The sequence below is a fragment of the Tachyglossus aculeatus genome, chromosome Y4 (genome assembly GCF_015852505.1).
Source record: "Tachyglossus aculeatus isolate mTacAcu1 chromosome Y4, mTacAcu1.pri, whole genome shotgun sequence".
Classification (NCBI taxonomy): Eukaryota; Metazoa; Chordata; class Mammalia; order Monotremata; family Tachyglossidae; genus Tachyglossus; species Tachyglossus aculeatus.
This window is the reverse complement of record NC_052096.1, coordinates 5,745,580-5,755,306: the sequence shown is the minus strand read 5'-3', so window position 1 is coordinate 5,755,306 and position 9,727 is coordinate 5,745,580. Positions and strand designations below refer to the sequence as shown.

At 57.9% G+C, this 9,727-nt stretch overlaps 1 protein-coding gene across 1 annotated transcript; it reads left to right on the top strand.

The window, feature by feature from the left end:
- The first annotated feature begins 2,948 nt into the window (after positions 1 to 2,948).
- Positions 2,949 to 9,661, top strand: COPS6 (COP9 signalosome subunit 6). The gene is made up of 10 exons (XM_038768311.1): positions 2,949 to 3,057; positions 3,368 to 3,493; positions 7,060 to 7,191; positions 8,210 to 8,298; positions 8,399 to 8,461; positions 8,759 to 8,806; positions 8,895 to 9,009; positions 9,110 to 9,202; positions 9,299 to 9,399; positions 9,493 to 9,661. Exons 1-10 carry the CDS (start codon positions 2,979 to 2,981, stop codon positions 9,631 to 9,633), a joined length of 987 nt encoding a protein of 328 aa, XP_038624239.1. The 5' UTR covers positions 2,949 to 2,978; the 3' UTR covers positions 9,634 to 9,661.
- Positions 9,662 to 9,727: the final 66 nt, after the last annotated feature.

Genomic DNA, 9,727 nt, shown 5'->3' with positions numbered 1-9,727 from the left:
CACAGAGGTGGTAGTTGAAGCCGTGGGAGCATGAGGAGTTCTTTTGGGACACGTTAAGTTTGAGGTGGCGGCGGGACATCCAAGTAGAGATGTCTTGGAGGCAGGAGGAGATATATAAAACTGCAGAGAGGGAGAGAGATCAGGGGAGGAGATGGAGATTTGGGAATCATCCACACAGAGGTGGTAGTTGAAGCCGTGGGACCAAGTGAGTTCTCCAAAGGAGTGGGAGTAGATGGAGGATAAAAGGGGACCCAGATAGGAACCTTGAGGGACACCCCCAACCCCAGTTAGGGGGTGGGAGGCAGAGGAGGAGCCCGTGAAAGAGACTGAGAATGAACGGCCAGAGAGATAAGAGGAGAACCGGGAGAGGACGGAGTCAGTGAAGCCGAGGTTGGATACGCTTTTCAGGAGAAGGGGGTGGGCCGCAGCGTTGAAGGCAGCTGAGAGGTCGAGGAGGATTAGGATGGAGCAGAGGCCGTTGGATTTGGCGAGGAGATTCATTCATTCATTCATTCAATCGTATTTATTGAGCGCTTACTGTGTGCAGAGCACTGGACTAAGCGCTTGGGAAGTCCAAGTTGGCAACATATGGAGACGGTCCCTACCCAACAGCGGGCTCACAGTCTAGAAGTTCACAGTTCAAATCCCGGCTCCACCAACTGTCAGCTGTGTGACTTTGGGCAAGTCACTTAACTTCTCTTGGCTCAGTGGAAAGAGCCCGGGCTTTGGAGTCAGGGGTCATGCGTTCAAATTCCGACTCTGACACTTGTCAGCTGTGTGACTTTGGGCAAGTCACAACTTTTCTGTGCCTCAGTGATCTCAGCTGTAAAATGGGGATTAAAACTGTGAGCCCACTGTGGGACAACCTGATCACCTTGTAACCTCCCCAGTGCTTAGAACAGTGCTTTGCACATAGTAAGTGCTTAATAAATGTCATTATTATTATTATTATTATTATATTATCTGTGCCTCAGTTCCCTCATCTGTAAAAGACTGTGAGTCCCCTGTGGGATAACCTGATTACCTTGTACCCCCCCCCGCAGCACTTAGAACAGTGCTTGGCACATAGTAAGTGCTTAATAAATACCATCATTATACACGAGAAGCAGTGTGGCTCAGTGGAAAGAGCCTAGGCTTTGGAGTCTGAGGTCATGGGTTCAAATCCCAGCTCCGCCAATTGCCAGCTGGGTGACTTTGGGCAAGTCACTTCACTTCTCTGGGCCTCAGTTCCCTCATCGGGCAAATTGGCATGAAGACTGTGAGCCCCCCCGTGGGACAACCTCCCCAGCACTTAGAACAGTGCATTGTACATAGTAAGCGCTTATTAAATGCTGGACTGTGAGCCCGCTGTTGGGTAGGGACTGTCTCTATATGCTGCCAACTTGTACTTCCCAAGCGCTTAGTACAGTGCTCTGCACACAGTAAGCGTTCAATAAATACAATTGAATGAATGAATGCACACAGTAAGCACTCAATAAAAACGATTGAATGAATGAATGCACACAGTAAGCGCTCAATAAAAACGATTGAATGAATGAATGCACACAGTAAGCGCTCAATAAAAACGATTGAATGAATGAATGAATGAATGCACACAGTAAGTGCTCAATAAAAACGATGATTGAATGAATGAATGCACACAGTAAGCGCTCAATAAATACCATTGAATGCATGAATGAGCACAGTAAGCGCTCAATAAAAATGATTGAATGAATGAATGAATGCACACAGTAAGCGTTCAATAAAAACGAGTGAATGAATGAATGCACACAGTAAGCGCTCAATAAAAACGATTGAATGAATGAATGCACACAGTAAGCGCTCAATAAAAACGATTGAATGAATGAATGAATGAATGCACACAGTAAGTGCTCAATAAAAACGATGATTGAATGAATGAATGCACACAGTAAGCGCTCAATAAATACCATTGAATGCATGAATGAGCACAGTAAGCGCTCAATAAAAATGATTGAATGAATGAATGAATACACACAGTAAGCGTTCAATAAAAACGAGTGAATGAATGAATGCACAGTAAGCGCTCAATAAAAACGATTGAATGAATGAATGCAAATAGCAAGCCCTCAGTAAAAACAATTGAATGAATGAATGAATGCAGACAGTACGGGCTCAATAAAAACGAGTGAATGAATGAATGCACACAGTAAGCGCTCAATAAAAACGATTGAATGAATGCACACAGTAAGCCCTCAGTAAAAACGATTGAATGAATGTACACAGTAAGCCCTCAATAAAAACGATTGAATGAATGAGTGAGTGCACACAGTAAGCGCTCAATAAATACCACTGAATGAGTGAATGCACAGTAAGCGCTCAATAGAAACGATTGAATGAATGAATGAATAAATGCACACAGTAAGCCCTCAATAAAAACGATTGAATGAATGAGTGAATGCACACAGTAAGCGCTCAATAAATACGATTGAATGAATGAATGCACACAGTAAGCGCTCAATAAATACGATTGAATGAATGAATGCACACAGTAAGCGCTCAATAAATACGATTGAATGAATGAATGCACACAGTAAGCGCTCAATAAAAACGATTGAATGAATGAATGCAAACAGTAAGCCATCAGTAAAAACGATTGAATGAACGAATGAACGCACACAGTAAGCGCTCAATAAAAACGATTGAATGAATGCACACAGTAAGCGGTCAATAAATACGACTGAATGAATGATTATTGCGAATGATTGAATGAACGAGGCGCGGCTCCAAAGCGGCGCCGAATGGGCGCCCCTGCGCATGCTCCGTCTCCGACGCCCGCGCGCATGCGCCGCACCGCCCGGAGGGGGGGCCCCCCTCCCTCTCCGCGACACCGCCCCCTTCCGGGCGCGCAGTGCGCATGCTCGCGGGCGGCTGTACGGCGGCCGGGAGGCGGCGGGAGCTCCATGGGGGGGGGACGGAGGGGGACGGGCTCGGCCCCGGCGCCGGAGGACGCGGGGAAGATGGCGGCGGCGGCGGCAGCGGCGGCGGCTGCAGCGAACGGGTCGTGCGGGAGCAGCGGGATGGAGGTGGATGCAGCAGGTAGCGGGGGCCGCTCCCCGGGGGCCTCGCCGGGCCCGGGCCGGGGGAAAACCCCTAAGGGCCCGCGCCGCGCCGCGCCAGGGAAGGGGAGGCGGGGTGGGGGCGGGGCCGGCGCGTGCTGGGGGGTGGGGGGCGCATGCGCGTGGAGGGATGGCGCACGCGTGCGGCGAAGGGCGGGGCCGGCGTGCGTGGGGGGGGGTGTGTGTGGCGCATGCGCCCTGAGGGTCGGGGCCCTCGTGCGCCCCGAAGCGGGCATGGGGTCCGGCCGACCCGCTGACAGCCCCCGGCCATGTCTCCCTGCGGGCCCCAGCGGTCCCCAGCGTGATGGCCGCCGGGGTGACGGGCAGCGTGTCGGTGGCCCTGCACCCGCTCGTCATCCTCAACATCTCCGACCACTGGATCCGCATGCGCTCCCAGGAGGGCCGGCCCGTGCAGGGTGAGGACCACTCGCCCCTGACAGCCCCCGCAGCGCCCCCTACCGCCCGGGCAGGGTGAGGGGACCCCCCCCGACTCCCCAGCGCCCCCTACCGCCCGGGCAGGGTGATGACCTGACCCCCCCCCCCCAGCGCCCCCTACCGCCCGGGCAGGGTGAGGGACTGTCCTAGCACCCCCCTACTGCCCGGGCAGAGTGAGGGATCCTCTGACTGCTACAGTGCCGCCTACCGCCCGGGCAGGGTGAGGGACTCCCCTGACTCCCCAGCACCCCCTACTGACCAGGTGGGGTGAGGGACCCCCCGACCCACGCAGCGCCCCCTACCACCCAGGCAGGGTGAGGGACTCCCCTGACCCCCCAGCGCCCCCTACCGCCGGTACGGGGTGAGGGAACCCCTTGACTCCCCAGCGCCCCCTACTGCCCAGGCAGGGTGAGGACCTGACCCCCCCCCAGGGCCCCCTACTGCCAGTATGGGGTGAGGGGACCCCCTGACTCCCCAGTGCCCCCTACCGCCTGGGCAGGGTGAGGGACTCCCTGACACACACACACACACCCAGCACCCCCTACCGCCCAGGCAGGGTGAGGACCTGACCCCCCAGCACCCCCTACTGCCAGTACAGGGTGAGGGGACCCCCTGACTCCCCAGAGCCCCCTACCGCCCAGACAGGGTAAGGACCTGACTCCCCAGTGCCCCCCTACTGCCCATACGGGGTGAGGGGACTCCCTGACTCCCCAGCGCCCCCTACCGCTCAGGCAGTGTGAGGACCTAACCCCCCAGCGCCCCCTACTGCCCGTACGGGGTGAGGGGACCCCCTAACCCCCCAGCGCCCCCTACTGCCCAGGCAGGGTGAGGACCTGACCCCCCCCATGGCCCCCTACCGCCGGTATGGGGTGAGGGGCCCCCCAGCACCCCCATTGCCCGTACGGGGTGAGGGGACTCCCTGACTCCCCAGTGCCCCCTACAGCTCAGGCAGGGTGAGGGCCTGACCCCCCAGCGCCCCCTACTGCCCGTACAGGGTGAGGGGACCCCCTGACACCCCAGCGCCCCCTACTGCCCAGGCAGGGTGAGGACCTGACCCCCCAGCGCCCCCTACCGCCAGTATGGGGTGAGGGACCCCAGCGCCCCCTATTGCCTGTACGGGGTGAGGGGACTCCCTGACTCCCCAGTGCCCCCTACAGCTCAGGCAGGGTGAGGACCTGACCCCCCCAGCGCCCCCTACTGCCCGTACAGGGTGAGGGGACCTCCTGACCCCCCAGCGCCCCCCTACCGCTCAGGCAGGGTGAGGACCTGACCCCCCCAGCGCCCCCTACCGCCGGTATGGGGTGAGGGGCCCCCCAGCGCCCCCTATTGCTCATACGGGGTGAGGGGACTCCCTGACTCCCCAGTGCCCCCTACAGCTCAGGCAGGGTGAGGACCTGACCCCCCCCCCCAGCGCCCCCTACTGCCCATACGGGGTGAGGGGACCCCCGCCCCCCCAGCGCCCCCTATTGGCCCGTACGGGGTGAGGGGACTCCCTGACTCCCCAGCGCCCCCTACCGCTCAGGAAGGGTGAGGACCTGATCCCCCAGCGCCCCCTATTGCCCGTACGGGGTGAGGGGACTCCCTGACTCCCCAGCGCCCCCCTACCGCTCAGGCAGGGTGAGGACCTGACCCCCCCCCCCCCCCCAGCGCCCCCTACTGCCCATACGGGGTGAGGGGACTCCCTGACTCCCCAGCGCCCCCTACTGCCCGTACGGGGTGAGGGGACCCCCCCCCCCCCCGACTCCCCAGCGCCCCCTACCGCCCGGGTGGGGAACAGAGCCCACTCATTCCATCGTTTTTTTGGAGCGCTTACTGCGTGCACAGCACTGGGCTAAACGCTTGGGAAAGGGCAGTTCAGCAGTAAAGAGAGACGGTCCCTACCCAGCCACAGGCTCACAGTCTAGAAGTGGGGAGACAGACAACAAAACAAGTAGACAGGCGTCGATACCATCGGAATTAATAGAATTATCGACATATGCACATTATTCATAAAATAGAGTAATAAATCCCCTGGACTTTCCCAACCGCTTAAGACAGTGTCCTGCGCTCAGAAAAATATGGTGCTTGTTAAGTGCTTACTATGTGCCAAGCGCTGGGGAGGATGCAAGGTAATGAGGTTGTCCCACGTGGGGCTCACAGTCCTCGTCCCCATTTTACAGATGAGGGAACTGAGGCTCAGAGAATTAATAATGGCACGTATTAAACACTTACTATGCGCAAAGCACTGTTCTAAGCGCTGGGGAGGTTACAAGGTGATCAGGTTTTCCCATGGGGGGGCTCCCGGTCTTCATCCCCATTTTGCAGATGAGGGAACTGAGGCTCAGAGAAGCAAAGTGACTTGCCCGAGGTCACACAGCTGACAAGTGGCGGAGCCTGGATTTGAACCCATGACCTCTCCCAAACCCGGGCTCTTTCCACTGAGCCATGCACTATTCAGTCGTATTTATTGAGCGCTTGCTGTGTGCATGGCCCTGTACTATGCGCTTGGGAGAGGACAATTCAGCAACAAAGAGAGACAATCCCTGCCCACAACGGGCTCGAGAGTCAGAGGATGTGGGTTCGACTTCCGGCTCTGCCATTTCATTCATTCATTCAATCGTATTTATTGAGCGCTTACTGTGTGCAGAGCACTGGACTAAGTGCTTGGGAAGTACAAGTTGGCCACTTGTCTGCTGTGACCTTGGGCGATCCCCTTCTCTGGGCCTCAGTGACCTCACCTGTAAAATGGGGGTGAAGACTGTGAGCTCCACATGGGACAACCCGATGACCTTGTATCTAGTGCTTAGAATAGAAAAGAAGCAGCGTGGCTCAGTGGAAAGAGCCCGGGCTTTGGAGCCAGAAGTCATGGGTTCAAATCCAGGCTCTGCTCATTGTCAGTTGGGTGACTTTGGGCCAAGTCGCTTCACTTCTCTGGGCCTCAGTTGCCTCATCTGCCAAATGGGGATGATGACTGGGAGCCCCCTGTGGGACAACCTGATTGCCTTGTAACCTCCCCAGTGCTTAGAACGGTGCTTGGCACATAGTAAGCGATTAGCAAATGCCATCATTATTATTGTTATTATTGCATAATGTGAGCCCACTGTTGGGTAGGGACTGTCTCTATATGTTGCCAATTTGTCCTTCCCAAGCGCTTAGTACAGTGCTGTGCACACAGTAAGCGCTCAATAAATACGATCGATTATCCATCGTCATTGTATCCACCCCAGCGCTCGGCCCATAGCACTTAACAAAGACCATCGTCGCTATTATTATTATTATTACAAGGTCACAGAGTCGGTTGGCCACATTCCCTGCCCGCGTCGAGCCGACAATCTAGGGGGACTGTAAGGCTCCCGTCGGTCCCATCATCATCATCAATCGTATTTATTGAGCGCTTACTATGTGCAGAGCACTGTACTAAGCGCTTGGGAAGTCCAAATTGGCAACATCTAGAGACAGTCCCTACCCAACAGTGGGCTCACAGTGTAAAAGAGTTGGCATTGCCCGGGAGGCCCCGGGCCGTGTCGATCCCCCCGTTTTCCCTGACTGATGCCCTCCCCCCCCTTAGTGATCGGCGCCCTGATCGGGCGACAGGAAGGGCGCAACATCGAGGTGATGAATTCCTTCGAGCTGCTGTCCCACACGGTGGAGGAGAAGATCGTCATCGACAAGGAGTATTATTACACCAAAGAGGAGCAGTGTGAGTTGCGGCGGGGCCGGAGCGGGAGACGGAGCTGAGGGAGGGAAAGAACCGGGTGGCCCCCGCCTAATAATAATAAGAGAATAATAATTAGAGTGGAAAGAGCCTGGGCTTTGGAGTCAGGCATCATGGGTTCAAATCCCAGCTCCGCCAACCATCAGCTGTGGGACTTTGGGCAAGTCACTTCACTTCTCTGAGCCTCAGTTCCCTCATCTGGGAAATGGGGATTAAGACTGTGAGCCCCACGTGGGACACCCTGATCACCTTGTATCCCCCCCAACCCCCGGCGCTTAGAACAGTGCTTTGCATGTAGTAAGCGCTTAACAAATTAAGAGAAGCAGCGTGGCCCAGTGGGAAGAGCCCGGGCTTGGGAGCCAGAGGTCATGGGTTCTAATCCCGGCGCCGCCACTTGTCAGCTGTGTGACTTTGGGCGAGTCGCCTCACTTCTCTGTGCCTCAGTTACCTCATCTGTAAAATGGGCATTAAGACTGAGCCCCACGTGGGGCAACCTGATCACCTTGTATCCCCCCAGCACTTAGAACAGTGCTTTGCACATAGTAAGTGCTTAGCAAATGCCATCGTCATAGTAAGCGCTTAACAAATGCCATCATTATTTATTATGATTGGGGGTGGAAGAAATTGGGGGGTGAAATGCCATCATTTATTATTATTGGGGTTGGAAGAAATTGGGGGGTGAAATGCCATCATTTATTGTTATTGGGGGTGGAAGAAATTGGGGGGGTGATAGGGACGAGTGGACCCCTCCCTTCTGCTTCCCCTGGAGAAGGGCGAGAGGTCGGCGGCACGATAGCCGGAGGGCCGGTGAGTAGGTTGGCATCAGAGTGAAGCGTGCGAGCAGGATTGGAGCAATAATAGGAGGAGTCAGGTTTTGTCTCTGCCCCTGGGGCACGGAGACGGGGCCCAACCTGATCAGCTCGGGTTTACATCGTAGTAAGCGCCTCCCCGCTGCCGTGATCACCCGACTGGGGTGCTCAAAACACTCCCTTCTCCTCCCCAGTCAAGCAGGTGTTTAAGGAGCTGGAGTTCCTGGGCTGGTACACATCGGGGGGGCCCCCCGAGCCCTCCGACATCCACGTCCACAAGCAGGTCAGAGCCCCGTGTGCCCCCCAAGCGAGGAGCGGCGGCCTGCCCGGAGGAGGGGGGCGGCGGTCACGACCCCCTTCCTCCTCCTCTTCCTCTCTCCCAGGTGTGCGAGATTATCGAGAGCCCCCTGTTCCTGAAACTGAACCCCATGACCAAGCATACGGACGTGAGTGTCCCCCCCCCGCCGCGGCGGCCTCCCCTCAGCGTGGCTCAGTGGAAAGAGCCCGGGCTTTGGAGTCACAGGTCGTGGGTTTGAATCCCGGCTCCGCCACTTGTCAGCTGTGTGACTTTGGTCAAGTCACCTCACTTCTCTGGGCCTCAGTTCCCTCATCTGCAAAATGGGGATGAAGACTGGGAGCCCCGCGTGGGACAACCTGATGACCTTGTATCTCCCCCAGCGCTTAGAACAGTGCTTGGCACATAGTAAGCGCTTAACAAATACCAACATTGTGATTATTATTAGCTCCCGGTCAGCGTCTTCGAGTCCGTCATCGACATCATCAACGGCGAGGTAACGGGGGGCCGGGGTTGGGGGGGGGCCGCCGCCACGGGGGCGGGCGTGAGGGAGACCGACCCCCCTCCCCGCCCCGGCCCGCCAGGCCACCATGCTGTTTGCCGAGCTGACCTACACGCTGGCCACCGAGGAGGCCGAGCGGATCGGGGTGGACCACGTGGCCCGGATGACGGCCACGGGCAGCGGGGAGAACTCCACCGGTAACCGGGGGGCGGCGGGGAGGGCCGGGCGCGGGGAGGAGGAGGAGGAGGAGGGGAAGGAAGGGGTCAACGGAGCCATCCCCCCGCCTCCGTCCCCCAGTGGCCGAGCACCTCATCGCCCAGCACAGCGCCATCAAGATGCTGCACAGCCGCGTCAAGCTCATCTTGGAGTTCGTCAAGGCCTCGGAGGCAGGTACTCCACAAGCCCCTTCCCCTCCCCTCCCGCCGGACCCCCCCCCCCCCCCCCGTTGCCCCCCGTCCCCGCCCGCTGAGCCGCCCTCCGCCGCAGGGGAGGTGCCCTTCAACCACGAGATCCTGCGTGAGGCCTACGCCCTGTGTCACTGCCTCCCCGTGCTCAGCACAGACAAGTTTAAGACGGACTTCTACGACGTGAGTCGCGCGGGCCGGGGGGCGGGCGGCCCCGGGGTGGGGGTGGGCGGCCCCCGACCCCACCCCGTGCCGTCCCGTCTCCCCCCCCCGCAGCAATGCAACGACGTGGGGCTCATGGCCTACCTGGGCACCGTCACCAAGACCTGCAACACCATGAACCAGTTCGTCAACAAGTTCAACGTCCTCTACGACCGGCAGGGCAGCGGGCGGCGCATGCGGGGGCTCTTCTTCTGACGGACCCCGTGCCCGCCCGCCCTCCCGCCGCCGCTAATAAAAGGGGCCGTGCCCCCCTCAGCCCCCGCCCTCCCGCCGTGGTCCCTGCTTGCCG